This window comes from Mustela nivalis (assembly GCF_964662115.1).
Source record: "Mustela nivalis genome assembly, chromosome: 14".
In the NCBI taxonomy this organism is placed as follows: domain Eukaryota; kingdom Metazoa; phylum Chordata; class Mammalia; order Carnivora; family Mustelidae; genus Mustela; species Mustela nivalis.
Genome location: NC_139033.1, coordinates 80,919,452 through 80,935,744, shown reverse-complemented (window position 1 = coordinate 80,935,744; position 16,293 = coordinate 80,919,452). Strand labels below are relative to the sequence as shown.

Sequence of the window (16,293 nt, the reverse complement as noted above, 5' to 3'; positions counted from 1 at the left end):
TCCCTGATGAGTGAACAGACAGGAATTATTAGCAGAAAAATGGAGATTATAGAAAAGAACCAACTCAGAACAGCCAACATATTATGTTAAAGGAGAAGAACAAAGTCAGAGGCCTGACTCTACCTGACTTCAGGACTTACTATAAAGCTGTAGTGGTCAAGACAGTGTGGTACTGATGAAAGAAGGGACAGATCAAAGAAGCAGCACAGAGAGCCCAGAAACAGACCCACATAAACAGAGTCAAGTCATCCTGGACAAAGGAGCAAAAGAAACATAACGAAAGGAAAGATACTCTTTTTAACAAGCAGTGCAGGAAAAACTGGACATCCACGTGCAAAAATAGGAGTCCAGACAAAGACCTCACTCCTCTAATTCACAAAAAGTAACTTGAAATGAATCACAGACCTGAAAATAAAACACACTATTAAAATCATAAAAGATAACAAAGGACAAAAACCTAGACGACCTTGGGCTTGGCAATGACATTTTATTTTAGTTTTAGGGTTTTTTTTTTTTAAAGATTTTATTTATTTTTGTGTGTGTGTGAGAGAGACAGCACGTTACCTTTGAGCAGGAGCAGTGGGATGGGCAGAGGGAGAAGCAGACTCCTCACTGAGCAGGGAGCCTGATGCTGGACTCGATCCCAGGACCCCAGGATCATGACCTAAGCTGAAGTCAGGTGCTTAACCGACTGAGCCACTCAGGGGCCCAGCAATAACATTTTAGACACAATACCAAAAGGCACGATCCATGAAAGAAAGAACTGATATGCGAAGCTTCACTAAAATTGTAATTTTCTGCTCTGTGAAAGATATTGGCAAGATAATGAAAAGACAAGCCACAGAACAGGAGAAAATGTTTGCATAAGACACATTTGATAGGGGCACCTGGGTGGCTCAGTGGGTTAAGCCGCTGCCTTCGGCTCAGGTCATGATCTTAGAGTCCTGGGATCGAGTCCCGCATCGGGCTCTCTGCTGAGTGGAGAGCCTGCTTTCCTCTCTCTCTCTCTCTGCCTGTCTCTCTGTCTACTTGTGCTCTCTCTCTGTCAAATAAATAAAATCTTAAAAAAAAAAAAAGACACATCTGATAAAGGACTATTAACCCAAATGTACAAAGAACCCTTAAGATTCAACAATAAGAAAACAAACGACCTGACTAAAATATGGGCAAATGACCTTAACACATACTTCTCCAAAGAAGATCAATACATGGCAGTAAGCACATGAAATGTGCTTCTGTCATACATTATCAGGGAAATGCACAATAGAACAACAACTAAGATAACACTGTACCTCAACTGTATTTCAGTAGCAGTGACAAGGGAAAAAACCAGATACCACTATACACTTGTTAGAATGGCCCAAGTCCAGAACACTGACAATACCAAATGTTCATGAGGATGTAGAGCTACAGGAACTCTCCTTCACTGCTGGTGGGAATGCAAAATGCTACAGCCACTTTGGAAGGCAGCTTGATGGTATCTTAACAAAACTAAACATACTCTCACCAGGTGATCCGAAACGGCATGCTTTGGTATTTACCCAAAGGAGCTAAAAATTTATTTCCATACAAAAACCTGTGGGGTGCCTGGATGGCTCAGTTAAGCTTCCGACCCTTGCTTTCAGCTCAGCTCATGATCTCAGGCTCATGAGATCGAGCCCGGAGTCAGTCTCTGTGCTGGGTGTGGAGCCTGCTTAAGAGTCTCTCTTCTCCCCCTCCCTCTGGTCCCCACCATGCCAAATACCATACATCAGTGTCTACAGCAGCTTTACTCGTAACTGCTAAAACCTGGAAGCAACCAAGATGTCCTTTTATAGGTGAACAGGTAGATAAACTGTGATGCATCCAGACAATGGAATTTCAGTGCTAAAAAGAAATGAGTCGTCAAACTATAAAAGACACAGAGGACCTTTAAATGTGTATTACTCACTGAAAGAGGCCAATCCAAAAAGGCAACAGACTGTATGATTCCAGCCTTATAATGTTCTGGAAAAGGCAAAACCAAACCACAAAGACAGCAAGAGAAATCAGTGGTTGTCAAGGGTCAGTGTGGGAGGAGGCATGACCAGGCAGAACACAGAGGATTTTTAGGGCAGTGAAAATACAGTGTGTGATACTGTAATGGTGGATACACATCATTATACATTTGTCTAAACCCACAGAATGCACACCACTAAAAGTGAACTTACTGTGAACTGTAGACTCGGGGTGATAATGTGTCAGTGGAGATCTGTCTGTTGTACCAGTTGTCCCACTTTGGTGTGCTGTCCATAATGGGGGAGGCCGTGCACGCACTGGGGTGAGGGGCAAGGGGCATGCGGGATATGTCTGTACCTTCCTCTCAATTTTGCTGTGAACCTAAAACTGTTCTGAAAAAAACAGTCTTTTATTTAAACAAAAGAAGAAGAGGGGCACCTGGGTGGCTTAGTTGCTTTAAGTTCTACCTTCAGCTCAGGTCATGATCCTGGAGTCCTGGGATTGAGCCCCGCATCAGGCTCCCTGCTCAGCAGAGAGCCTGCTTCTCCCTCTGCCCCTCATCCTGCTCGTGTCTGCTCTCCCTCCCTCTCTGTCTCACTCTCTCAAATAAATAAATAAAATCTTTAAAAAAAAAAAAAAAGAACCACAATAGAAAATGGAGAATGAAGCAGCTCAGTAACTGAAATGAAAAACTTGTGGGAGAGGCTTAGTGGCAGATTGTAAATAATTTTGAAAAGTCAGTTAACTAGAGGACGTATCAATAAACATGATTCAATCTGAAGAACAGAGAGAGGAAAATGATTGAAGAAAACTGAACAGAGCCTCAGGGAGTATGGAATGATACCCAACTGTCTAATTTATGGGAGTTCCAGGAGAGTGAGACTACTGAAAACCACAGATGAACAAAACCTTGAAAGCCACCATGAAGTGAGAGGCATGGTGTGTTTAGGAATAATGATGAGATACAATGAATTCTTATTCGAAACTATGGACACCAGATGACAATGGAACAACACCTCTAAAGCGCATGAAGGAAAACAAAACTATTATCCCTAGATTGTTTTTTTTAAAAAAGAGGATGAAATAGGCTCTCTGCTCTTCCCCGTTTGACAGACAGCCGCATCTTCAGGTGCAGTGCCAGCCACGTGCCTGAGACATGATGGTGAAGGTTGGAGTGAATGGATTTGGCCATACTGGGTACCTGGTCACCAGGGCTGCTTTTAACTCTGGTAAAGTGGATATTGTCGCCATCAATAACCCTTTCATTGATCTCAACTACATGGTCTACATGTTCCAGTATGATTCTACCCATGGTAAATTCCACGGCACAGTCAAGGCTGAGAATGGGAAGCTTGTCATCAATGGGAAGTCCATCTCCATCTTCCAGGAACGAGATCCCACCAACATCAAATGGGGCGATGCTGGTGCTGAGTATGTTGTGGAGTCCAATGGGGTCTTCACCACCATGGAGAAGGCTGGGGCTCACTTGAAGGGCGGGGCCAAGAGGGCCATCATCTCTGCTTCTTCTGCTGACGCCCCCATGTTCATGATGGGTGTGAACCATAAGAAGTATGACAACTCCCTCAAGATTGTCAGCAATGCCTCCTGTACCACCAACTGCTTGGCTCCTCTGGCCAAGGTCATCCATGACAACTTCGGCATTGTGGAAGTACTCATGACCACCGTCCATGCCATCACTGCCACCCAGAAGATTATGGATGGCCCCTCTGGGAAGCTGTGGCGTGACGGCTGAGGGGCTGCCCAGAACATCATCCCTGCTTCCACTGGTGCGGCCAAGGCTGTAGGCAAGGTCATCCCTGAGCTGAATAGGAAGCTCACTGGCATGGCCTTCTGTGTCCCCCCTCCCAATGTGTCTGTCGTGGATCTGACCTACCGCCTGGAGAAAACTGCCAAATATGATGACGTCAAGAAGGAGGTGAAGCAGGCATCAGAGGGCCCCCTCAAGGGCATCCTGGGGTACACTGAGGACCAGGTTGTCTCCTGTGACTTCAACAGTGACACCCACTCCTCTACCTTCGATGCTGGAGCTGGCATTGCTCTCAATGACCACTTTGTCAAGCTCATTTCCTGGTATGACAATGAATTTGGTTACAGCAATCGGGTGGTGGACCTTATGGTCCACATGGCCTCCAAGGAGTAAGAGCCCCCTGGACCATCAGCCCCAGCCAGAGCAAGAGGAAGAGAGAGGCCCTCAGCTGCTGGGGAATCCCTGCCCCAACTTATCCCCCCAAACACTGAGAATCTCCTAACCTCCACTATTTCCATCCCAGACCCCCTGAAGAAGGGGAGGAGCTTGGGGAACCCTACCTTGTCATGTACCATCAATAAAGTATACATACTGTACCCCCCCAACAAAAGAGGATGAAATAGACATTGTTCATAAACTGAAGCTAGAGAATCTTCAATCTTTTGTCAGAAGAACTATACTTCAAGAAATGCCAAAGGATATTCTTCCACATAAAGGGAAATAAAACCAGACAACAACAGGGATCTACAGGAAGAGCACCAGAAATGGTAAGAGATGGGTAAATATAAACTCCAGTTGACCCTTGTACAACACGCAGGTTAGGGGTGCTGACTCCCCATGCAGCTGGAAACCCACTTACCACTTCTGACTCCCCCAAAACTACCAACAGCCTTCTGGTGACTGGAAGCCTTACTGATGACATGAAGAGTTAACATGTATTTGGTATGCTATATGTATTATATCCTGCATATTCTTGCAATAAGCCAGAGATAAGAAAACATTAATAAAATCTTAAGGAAGAGAAAACACATTTATAGTACTATTCTTTGTTTATATAAAAAAAAAAAAACCTGGGGGTGTCTGGGTGGCCCAGTCGGTTATGCTCCTGGTTCTCGATTTCAGCTCAGGGCTTGCTCTCAGGTTTAATAACTGATAGTTTAACGTAAAGCCGATAACATTGAAAAGTTTATAAGGCATGCAGAATTAAAAGGTATAACTGTAGCAGGAGAAAGGATGGGAGGGTGGTAAACGGAATCCTTCTAGCATGGGGTATGACACATGTTGGGAGAGTGGCGCAGCAGCACTGACTGAGTAGGGCTGGGTACATCGACAATGGGTACTGTGAACCTGCAAGGAGCCGCTCAGAAGAAAATGATAAGAGTGATAGCAAAGAAACCAAGAGAGGAAATAAAATGGAAAACGAAAAAATGAATATTTGATTAACACACAGGAAGGCAGGAAAGGAGTAAAAGAGGGTCAAAAACAGAAGTGACAACTGGAAAACCAGTATCAAGATGGCAGGCTTAAGGCCAGGCACACCACTAATTCCATTAAGTACAAACAGACTGAGTGCTCCAATCAGAAGGCAGAGATTATCAGGAAGGACTGAAAAGCAAGACAGCCAAAGATCCATTTTAAATATAAAGAGACGGACCTAGGTTGAAAATAAGGGAGACATGCCTCAAAAAGAGGAAACCTGAGGAAGTTGGTGCTGCTGCATTAGCTTCAGACTAAATCGACCCCAAGATAAAGAATGTGTTACACCGGAAACTAAGGTAACATTTGTTGGGTGTCAACTACACTTCCATTAAAAAAAAAATTAAATTACTATTAAAAAAAAAAAAAAGACATGACAAGAGCTACAGAAGGATATTTCATGATGACCATTCAGCCGGATGTGGTCACCACCTTAATGCATGTAATGACAGCGCTTCAAAATTCATGAAGCAAAGCAGACAGAAAGGGGGAAATAGGCACATTCACGACCACACTCAAAGATCCAAAGACCTCGCTCAGTAACTAGTGAAAAACTAGATGAAACAATTGGCAGGGATATGGTAGACGCTAAGGCTACCAACCACCTTGACCAAGGTCGTGCTGACGAATGCTCCGCCCAACAAATGCGTAACACCCGCGCTCACCAAGATGTAATGCAGCCTGTGCTGGGCCAAACACAAGCCTCAATAAATAGCTAAATGCTGACATTGTGCAGGTTCCTTCACTGACAGCAGAATGAAGCTAGACGAAAGATATCTACAAAATCAACAAATATTTGGAAACTAAGTAATTTACTTCTAAGGAACAACTGGATCAAAGAATTAATCGTCAGGGACAATAGAAAGTATTTCGAACTGAACAAAAATGAAGACACAGAAATCAAAATTTGAGGGCCAGACCCCAAAGGCTGGTGAGTTGGCTGGGAGTGGGCTCCCCTACAGTCCAGTGGGGAGCCAGGACAAACCCAGAGAAGTACCTAGAACTGTGGGTACCATCAACGGGCAGATTCACACAGTCGGAGGTCCCCACTAGATGTTCCATAACAGGCAGCTCTCTCGGCCTCTGGAAGGAGTGCCTGAGGAATAAGAATGCCCGGGCAACGTTTACAGTACAAAAGAGCAGCAATGAGACCCAATTCGTGGGCAAAGCCAACTCTGCGAGAGAGATATCTATATCTGAAGACAAGTTGAAGGCAAAAGATTTTTTTAAAAGCTATATTAATTATTTTTAAAGCTATATATTTTTTAAAGCTATATTTTTAAAGCTATATTAAAGCTATAATACAGTAAGTATTATAATCAGAAGAAACCTGGCATGGACCACATTAAGAATTGGAAAAACAGGCTTTTAGGCAAAAATTCTTCTCAGGGATAACAAGAGTCACAAAAGTATAAAGGTTCAATTCCCCAGGAAGGTGACCGTGCTAAACCCGGATGTTCCTAAGCCAGCTTCCAAAATGCAGAAGAACACACAGGATGCCAGAGAAGTTGCCAAGATGTGTCCTGGGGCCGGGGTCTCCCTGCCCCTTCCCAAGGCGCCTAGTCACATGGATGGTGTCGGACTGCACGGCCCCCACGACTGCCTGAGTGCATGCAGGACGGCCATGCACCCAGCAACAAGAAGCACTTCCTTCCCACACACATGTGGAATACTTATGTCAACGGGACTGGCCTCCACATTTCAGAGAGCTGATATCATTCAGACCTTATTCTCCGACCACAACGGCATTGAGTTAGAAATCCAAAAATTAAAAAAAAAAAAATACTGGGGAGAAAGAAAAAATCAAACATTTGGAAACATAAAAACACTCTGATCAGCTCAGCAGTCAGAGAACAAACAAAAATTGGGTCCCCCCCACAGAATGAAGACAGTGACATCTCCCAACGTGGAATGCAGCTAGAGGGCTGCAGAGAGGCTGCAGCTGCCACTGGGGGTTGGCTGGCAGAGAGAACAAGTGGGTTCCATACCCAGTTCAAGTCAGACCAACAGACCAAGCCCCAGAAAACACAGGAGGAAGGAAAGGAAATATCAGAACAGAAATGATGAAAAAGAAAAGGATTTTTTTGGTCTTTTTTATTTTGTTGCTTTTTTTTCTTTTTCTTTCAAACCATAAGAGACTCTTCATGATAGAAAAAAAGATTTTTAAAGATCAACAAAGATAAGACTGATCAGGAATAAAAAATGGGACAGTTTTGTAAATACAGTAGAGTCTACATAGTCATTTCAAAGAACTAAAAGAGGGGTAGTATTAAAAATATCTTAGGCGCCTGGGTGGCTCAGTTGGTTGGATGACTGCCTTCGGCCCAGGTCATGATCCCAGAGTCCGGGGATCGAGTCCCACATCAGGCTCCCAGCTCCATGGGGAGTCTGCTTCTCCCTCTGATCTTCTCCCCCTCATGTTCTCTCTCACTGTCTCTCTCTCAAATAAATAAATAAAATCTTAAAAAAAAAAAAAAAAGAAAGAAAATATCTTAAAGGTTTTTATGCCCAGAGACACATTCTTAGAAAAAGGCAACTTACCACCCCCCGCCAAAAAATCCAGAAACCTGTATCAGTCCAAGAAGAAAATCAAGCCTTCCTTGCAGAGAAAACACCTGTTGCAGGAGAAAACAGCAACCCATGGCCACTCACAAAACAGACCCCCTACCAGCTTATCCAGAGGTCAGGAGAGAAGCGGATGCCTGCCTTGATTCTGGGACTCCCCATACCCCAACACCATAAGCAGAGAGGGGTAACAGGGGAGGGGGTGCAGGTTAGTTTACTGAGAGGCCGACTGATGGTCCCAAACAATTCCAAAGGAGCCCCACCACACAGAAATCTACAGGCTCTCTAATGGGTTATTTTAAGACTATGTGGTTGTTTTGATATCATAAAATAATGCAATTCATTTAAGTTAACTAATTTGAGAAGAAAAGCCCCAAGTCTGACATCTCAAATGCCTATTCACAATCCAGATTCTTTCTCCACTAGGAGCAGAAGGAGGATCTTCCACAATGAGACCCTTGCAAAACCTGACAGCAAACTTGCATGCCATCCAAGCTGTAGCGTGTGGGTGGCTCACTATAGCCCTGGCCTCCCTGTGGCATGGCCTGGGCTCCTGGTCAGTGCTATCAGCACTCAGGCAATCAGCACTCAGGCAGCCCCCCAGAGACCCGCCCAGTCACCTCCACGCCTGCCCCACATCTCATGGTCAGGGACTCCCCCTCCTACTCTTCCAGGGCTCAGGCCAGTACCTGGCCCACCAACTGGGGCACCACGATGTCTAGACCACCAAGTGGCACATGCTGGAGAAGGACTACAGGAGCCAAGGCCACTGTGCATGGGTGAGAAGGCAAATCCTACGTGTGCCTGAACCCCTCTCCACTCACACGGACCAGAACACGGGGCTGGAAATGAGAACTGATGACCATCACCATCCCTTATCCTTTTCTCTTCTGTGGACTTTGCCTTAAGCCAGGAGTAGCCAGGGGACCCCTGGGCTCGGAGCCATGGACTCCCTGGAACCCATGTGGGGCCCTGCTTGGGGGTCACCTCCTTCATATTCCATCAGGGAAAACAGGGAGAAAAGGGCTGCTTTCAAGTCTGCTCTTGCTGATGATCACCAAGAACCAAAGGCCAGGGGAAGAGGAATTTGAATTTCCATAGACGCCCCAGAGCCATGGTTCTCACACACTGGAAGCTGGGTCTAGGGCACAGAACGTCTTCCGCGCCATGTTACTACCTGGGAGGAGGGAAGATGCCCAGCACTGCCCACGGGGGCGGGAGTGACTCTGGTCCCGAAGCGAAGGCAGAAAGTAGGCTCCCCTGGCAGGAAAGAAGAGAAGCAGCAGCAGAAGCTTTGACGGCAACCTCAACCACGAGAGGCCAGTCCCTGTCCTGCGCTTGTATTCCCGAGGAGGAGACTCCCGAGGAGGGTCCAACAGGGTCGGTTCATGGTCACGGCCGCCAGAGCCTTGCTTATTCTGCTGTGTTCCTGAGATGCCTATGGGGGGTTGAGTTGTGTTCACAGTTTGCTTGGTTTCAGGTCCACAGGTCCTGCCACTGACAATTTAGAGGGCGGGGACTGAGAGAAAGGGCAGCAAATGCACAACAGGACAAGGGGACGCCTGGCCAACCAGCCATGGGTGCACCTCGGGGAAGCGTGGTTGGTCCGATTCCCAGTCCAGGCTGGCTGGGGTGGTTGGGGGGAGTGGTTCAATATTACTTAAAGGCCTAAAAATACTGCTGGCCGTAAATCAGCCCCTGCTTCAAGGCCATGGGCCCTGCCCAAGTGTGGGAGGAAGGAGCAGGTCTGCACACCACCTGTGTCTGACGACAGCCAAGGCCCGAACCCCTGGAGGCTGGAGGAAAAGCCACCTCTGGAAGGCAAGCGAGTGGCCCAGCATTGCCATGTGCCCCCGAGGCCACAGTGTCCTGAGGAGGGTGGCCCAAGGCTCCCAGTCACTGCCATGGTCCCTGGCTACACCTATCCCGGATAAGGACCCTCTGAGAGGGATCCCTGGCCACTAGTGGCTCTCACAGCACATGACCTCAGGTGCCAGGAATGTGCATGCGGCGCGGCCGCCATCTGGTTCTCATTACCCATGCTCTGCTGCGGGAAACCTCATCTGCGTCTCCACTCCCAGCGCCCGCCCGGGAGAGATTGATTTGGGCTCATTAGAGACTCCAGCAGCGGGTTGTGAGGTGAGGCCCATCTGTGCCCACGTGGCTCAAGGGCCAGGGAAGGCAGCTGCAGCAGAGAGCCAGCACGGTGCAAGGACCTCGGGGCGAGGATGCCCGTGGATGCCTGTGGGCACCGGCCCCTGACCTTCCTCCTCAGGGGCCTTGTGTCACAACCTGAAAACCTCCAGGAACTCTGGGGCCAACTCGGAACCTGACATGCAGCCGTTCTCAGTGGCTGTGCTCGGCGGGAGGGGCACTGTCCTCCTGCTTTGATGTGTGCTGCTGCGTGGGGCCCGGAGCCCCAAGTAACACCGTCACGTAACCACCACGTCCACCCCGCGGTGCCTGGTTCCCCTTCTGCTTTAACTTTCAAATTCATTAATAATCCTCTGTGCTTTAACTTTTCAGTTCATCAGTACAGTAAAAGTTCATCTCTGGACTGGAACGTGCCCCATAAATTTAAGTCTTAAGTTCCAGCAGCTGTTTCCCCAGCAAGCCGGCAGAGACCAGGCAGACCTGGGTCAGGTCGGCAGGAGGGGACCCTTCCTGGGGTCCTGGGGGTATTGCAGTCTGGAGTGGGGTTCTCAGGGAAGCACCCCGAGTCTTCAGCCTTTTGCAAGGTCAGGCTGATGAAATTCAAGCCCCAGTGGGATGGAGCCCTGGACCCCACAGTGGGAAGGTGGAGGCCTGGGCTTGTCCCCACCAGGCTCAAGGAACAGGAAGGAGGGGTGTAAGAGAGAACTCCAAGGCCTACCTGGCTGGGCTCGACACCCAGTGAGATGCCCTCCTCTGCTGAGGACAGGAAGACCCAGCACCAGCCTGGCTCTGCCCCAGTCTTAAAGATGACACCCATCACGACGACATTCACTCCCATTCCTGCTCAGGTCCATCATTCCAAGGGCTTGGGGCCTTTCTGCTGGGACAGAGGCATGAGAAGCTCTGCCCCACCACAGCCAGGCCTGGCCCCATGTGGAGGCCTGTCTAACCCTCCCTTCCCCCAGGGCCTCCATGGGGCTCTCTAAGACAAAGAAGGACAGAAAGACAGACGGCTAGTTGCCTTTACTGTAATTTGGCCATGTACTGGCACAAGCTGATCTGCTGGGGAAGAGCAGTGCTGAGGAAGCATAAACGTGCACCCGTCCCTTAATATCACACTGACCCCCTTTCTCCTCTCTTGCTGGGCTCTGGCCGGCCGCTCCCACCCTCAGGTTCCTGTTCTGATCCCACCCAGAGAGACACCAGGCAGCCTCACACCAGGACAGTGGGCAGTTCCCTCCCTTTCACTGCTGGCCACTTGCTCTGGATCATTCTTTCTAGGATGCCAGTCCCAATTCCAGCTTCAACATGAAAGCACCCTTCCCAGGTCTCCCTCTGCCTGAGCTGTGTCCGCCTCTGAGCCTCTTTGTCCTTCACCATTCCCTCTAGCACCCCGCTGCCTCGTTCCTTTTCAGCCTCTGTCTTCCCCAGGACTCCTCACCTACCACATAAGACCCCTGCCCCAGCTGTCCTGGCTCCATCCCTCCTTCGGGATGCCCTGGTGGCAATGCCGGAACCCCCCCCCCCCCCGCCCAGGGTAGCACCCAGGATGCGTGACACCTGCTAGGCACTGCAGCACGCTCTTAGTTTCCCTGGGGGCCCGCCCTGCCCCTCTCCAACCCACGTCGTGCCTCAGGGGCTTGGTGGTGCCTGCTCAGATCTTATTCCTCTGGCTGTGAGGGTCCAGGCCAGGCAAGTGTGAGGTACAGCAGACTTGCCAGCCTAGCAGGCAGGCTTTACCACCTGGTGAGGGGAGATGCCTTCTTCTCCCCCATAGCTCCTACACAGAGGGGCAGTCCTGTCCTCCAGCACTCCAGCGATGAGCGCCCAGGTAAGGCCAGGCGCCAAGCCTGCCGTTGCTACTGCTGGCAGTCTCCCCAAGGGCCACACATTTTCCAACTGGGGCCCTGTTCCCCAACCAGACCTGGGTTTAGAGTGCTGCCCTTCCACGCAGCTTCCACGAGCTAGTCAAGTGGCCAAGTCTCCTCCTTCCAAGGCTTCCTGGCTAATAGGGACTCCTCAGCCACCCCAAGATGCCAGAGTGCACCAGGTCACCCTCTGGGGGCCAAGAGGCATCAAACCTCTCATCCCGTGACCTGCAGCCCCCCTGGGACCTGTCCTCGTGTGAGTCCTGCACAGGAGGCTCCCCAACCCCCAACTCTACCCCCAAGGTTCCAAACAGGGCTGAGGGTGCAGGCTGGGCCAGGGCAGCCCGAGCACCAGCCACAGGCCCAGACCTGGCCCCCAAGTGCTCCACAAGCCATGTGGGAAGGGAAAGCCCACTGAGACTTCATGGAAGGCTTTCAGCAACATCCCGCTCTGGCCTGAGGCCTCACACCCCTTCCCTGACGAGGCAGGCAGAGAGGAACAGCTTCCCTGGTGTTGGCCTGCAGACTGCCCTGGGGGCGTGACTCTGTGAGTTTCTCCACACTGGGTTGGTTTGGGTTGATTAATCAGTTCCTTACCTACCGAATTCCTCTGAGTCTTTGCAAATGGACTTGCCTACCCCTGGACTCTACATGCCTTTTCTCTAGATGGACAAGACGTGACTGCTGTTAACCCGAGGTCTGAGAGAAACCCAAACCATGTGAACGGTTCACAAGCGCCCACGCCCCCTTCTTCCTGCGCCGGCCCCGTGGACAGGCTGGCCTGCACCCCGCCTCACAGTGATTAATTAGCCAGGGATCTGCAACAACTCCTCTTCATGCCTAAATATTGTTTCAGCCTATCAGACTGTTAGTGCAAAGCAGGATAAATGACACCTCGGGTCTGGCGTACTGACCTGCAGGGCCTGCTGCTCATCCAGGCTCCAGACAGCCAGCGCCTTCTCCGCGGAGCCCGAGACGCCCCTGGTCTTCTGGGAGTCAAAGTCAAAGCCCATGACGGGCTCCGTGTGGCAGGCGACGCGGCTGCACACCTTCCGCTCAGAGACGTCCCACAGGGCCACCGATCCGTCCTCATAGCCGGCCAGGAGGAGTGGGCGGGGATTGGAGTCAGCCTGTGGGGACAGCACAGCCGTCAGCTCCTGAAGAAGGCTCCAGTACATTCTGGGGGAGAAGGGGCTCTGGAGAGTGGCGGCCTCCCCCGCTGGGCCTTGGAGGTGGCCCAGCCAGGTACCGATTCCTCGTGTTCCTCACACGGCAGTAACAGTTTGGAGGCTCCATGTGTCCCCTTGAGAGCAGACACCAGTGGCACCAGGCTGGCACGGGCCAGCATTGGCGCTCTCTGAGGACCGAGACTGGAGGGCGCCGAGCCCAGGGTCGCCCGGGCATGGCCCCCACCTCACGCTGCCAGGCCACTGCTGCTTGCCAGCGGGGACGGGTGCTGCAGCTTCCTCCTGCCTCCTTTCTGCAGGCTGAGACTTGTGGCCACTCCTTCGTGGGGCCGGTCACCTGTCTAGAACTGCCAGCCAAAGGAAATCGCGAACTCCATCTCAATGAAAAATGAACTTTCTGTGCTTTGTCAACGTCGCCGTGGAAGCCCCCCACCCCCCCAGGCCTGGTGAGTCGCCAGGGCGCTGACTGGTGTGAGCCGAGCTCTGCCGGCCCTGAGCTATTGTGATGAATGAGGACGCGGGTCAGAGGGCTCTGCACCCGGGACAGACGCCTCGTTTATCTCACCTCGGCAACCACTCCAGGGGAGCACTGCGGGACGCCGTGTCACCCCAGCACTGAAAGTGGCAGCCCTGTGCGTGGTGCCCAGTCTCCAGGACAGAGACCCAGGTTGCTTCTGGGGCAAAGCACACGCCTGCCGATGCCTTTTGCTCTCACTGTCTCTGCATTTCCTGCTGAGCTGCCTGGGGTCAGCGTCACTCAAAATGTCAGAAATAACTGAGCACACCCCCTCCCCAGTGAATTTTCCAAGAGCCAGGAGCTCAGCTGAGCCTCCGGGAACTATGCGTCTGGCCTCTGCATGCAGTGGTAAGAATGGGGTCCTGGCAGCAGAGGGGTTGGAGCTGCTCGGCAAGGCTGCTTCCTGGGTTATCTGCAACTCCCAGAACAGTCAGTCCCCTGTTGGCGGCAAGGCCTGGCACAGAGCAGAGTACCTGGGGCTCACGGATCACGGGCTAATGGCGCCAGGAAGCCTCTCCTTCCCCACCTGCTGGAGCTCCCGTTATGAGCTGCGTGGGTGCTTCCACCCACCCCAAGGGGCTCTAGGCCCCGACGCTGTACACATCACAGAGTGCCCAGAAAGAACCTTTGCTCTGCTAAGCAAGGTGACTGGGTTCAGCCAAAAGGCACCAGATCATGTGTCTAACAAGAGCACACTATATCCTCTACACCTGGAAGCAGGGCTCTCTCTGTGTACCAGAAGGGGAAACTGAGGCTTTAAGGTGTGATATACATCACTGGGGCCCTGGTTAGTGAAGGGAGCCAGGGGGAGCCTGATGCCGAGTGGCTCTTTGATCAGAAGGAGATGGCAGCTAGCCTGGAGGATGTCTCCTGCACATCCACAGGAACGGCTCTGACATTTTTTTTCTGATGATAATACGTGTTCATACATACAAAGAAAGGCTCTTAGCTTCACTTAGCCTGTGGCAGCCTGTGCCCCTCCCGAAGGCCTCTTCTAGGCTGACTGCCCCCCAAAGTGGGCCCGACTGAGCAAGCAGTTAGGAGAAGGGCCCCATGACCATGAACCCTGTGTGTGTAGCTGCCTGCTAATGCTGCCACGGAGGGGCCAAGGCTGGAAGCAGCCGAGCGTGATCCCTGCCTCCGTCTGGCCTCCCATGCGAACCCGTCAGGGTCAATACGCTTTCTCTGCAGTTCTGTAATGGGGAAGAGCTCCACTTTGGTATCTTTCAAGTCACCTGACTGGAAACTTTGTGCAGCACAAAATTATTTATAAGGCTTTTCTCCAGACACGTATAGACTGCTTGAAGAAGCGATTAGGCCCTCTGCTCAGGTACCTCGTCCCAGGCCACTGTGCCTCTCCAGAAAGGGCCTTCCCCCATGAGCAACCACATCTGGACCCTGCTAGGAGAGTGAGAGCCAGATGAGAACAGCCCAGTGCTCTGTCTGTTGACCAGGAACTCACACCAACCCCCTAGGCCAGACCTGCCCGGTCCCACACAAGAGGTCAGCTCTGAGGAGCTCACCTGGGGCCCACTTGGGTCTGTTCCCTTCGGGGCAGTGATCTGTCTTGTCGCCTGCTTTCCCATCCACCCTGCCTCTGCCCAGCCTCTCCTCCACCCTGCCGCCCCAGGGCGCTGCTCCTCTCAGTGCCAACACATTGGTTCTGGTCCGTCTCTGCAGCCCAAGTTTGTAGCATGCCCGTGTGGTCTCTGGGTTCTGAGCGTCTCGGCGCTTTCACGGGCTGTATGCCAGTCACCCACCTATCAGAATAGGAGCCAGACCAACCTGCAGGGGCTCGCCTCACTGTTGCTGAGGGTGACCAAGCTCTGAGCTCTAGCCCGAACGGCTGCTGCTCCCATCCATGCTGCAGGGCCCCTGCGGACCCCAGCTACAGGCGCCACAGGTAGAACAGCAGTCTCATGGCCTCAGGCCTTTGGGGACAGGCTGATCTCCATGGGGCGAGGACCTAAAGTTGCCAGAAGGATTTGCTTTGTGTCTTCTCCTGTCACTGGGCACCCTAACTGGGAGAGACCACAGCAGGCAGGCCCCGCCTACAGCATCTGCTGGGATCAGTACTGTAGGGAGCTCCCAGCTCACTGGAGGGGACCCTACGTCCAGGGTCTGAAAGCCTCTTCTCAGGGCTGCTGTGATCAGTATTCCTGAGCTTTAATATGATAATCAACCTAATTCAATGCAAGTCAGCCACTTTGAAGAGCCAAACAAGAATCTGGGGTGCTTGGGTGGCTCAGTCTGTCTGCCTTCCTGCTCAGGTCTTTATCCTAGAGTGCAGAGGTAGATCCCCTTGGTGTGGCGCTGGGCAGGGAATCTACTTTCTCTTTTCCCTCTGCCCCCTCTTGCATGCTCTCTCAAATAAAGTTTTTTTAAAAATCTAAAAAAAAAAAAAAAAAGATACAGAACACTTAGGTGGCTCAGTCTGTTAAGTGTTTGCCTTCAGCTCAGGTCATGATCCCAGGACCCTGGGATGGAGCCCCACATCAGGCTCCCTGCTCAGCAAGGGGTCTGCTCCTCCCTCTGCCTCTGCCCTCCCCCTGTTGGTGTTCTCTCCCTCTCTTTCTAATAAATAAAATCTTTAAAAAAAAAAGATTAAAAAAGAAGAATACATCTGAATGTTTCAGTGAGAAATACCGTGTCAGGTCCCTCTGCCACACTCAGATTAATAAACTACAACCTGGACCTTCAGGTTTGGAGAGAAAAAAAGGACATTTCAAATTAATGTCAAAAAAAAAAAAAAAAAAAGAAAAATTAATGTCAACTCTCTTT

The 16,293-nt window shown here is 50.9% G+C and overlaps 1 protein-coding gene and 1 pseudogene across 27 annotated transcripts in view; one reads left to right on the top strand and one right to left on the bottom strand.

Moving 5' to 3' along the window:
- Window positions 1–16,293, bottom strand: part of GNB1L (G protein subunit beta 1 like) — a 70,013-nt gene that overhangs the window by 13,739 nt on the left and 39,981 nt on the right. For all 26 annotated transcript variants that reach the window (XM_082697530.1, XM_082697531.1, XM_082697539.1 and 23 more), the window contains one exon: window positions 12,723–12,938. In XM_082697530.1, coding sequence (XP_082553656.1) covers window positions 12,723–12,938 — 216 coding nt within the window. The remainder of the gene's footprint in view (window positions 1–12,722; window positions 12,939–16,293) is intronic.
- Window positions 2,986–9,540, top strand: LOC309847390 (glyceraldehyde-3-phosphate dehydrogenase pseudogene; annotated as a pseudogene). Its single transcript has one exon. The product of its transcript is annotated as a glyceraldehyde-3-phosphate dehydrogenase pseudogene (transcript).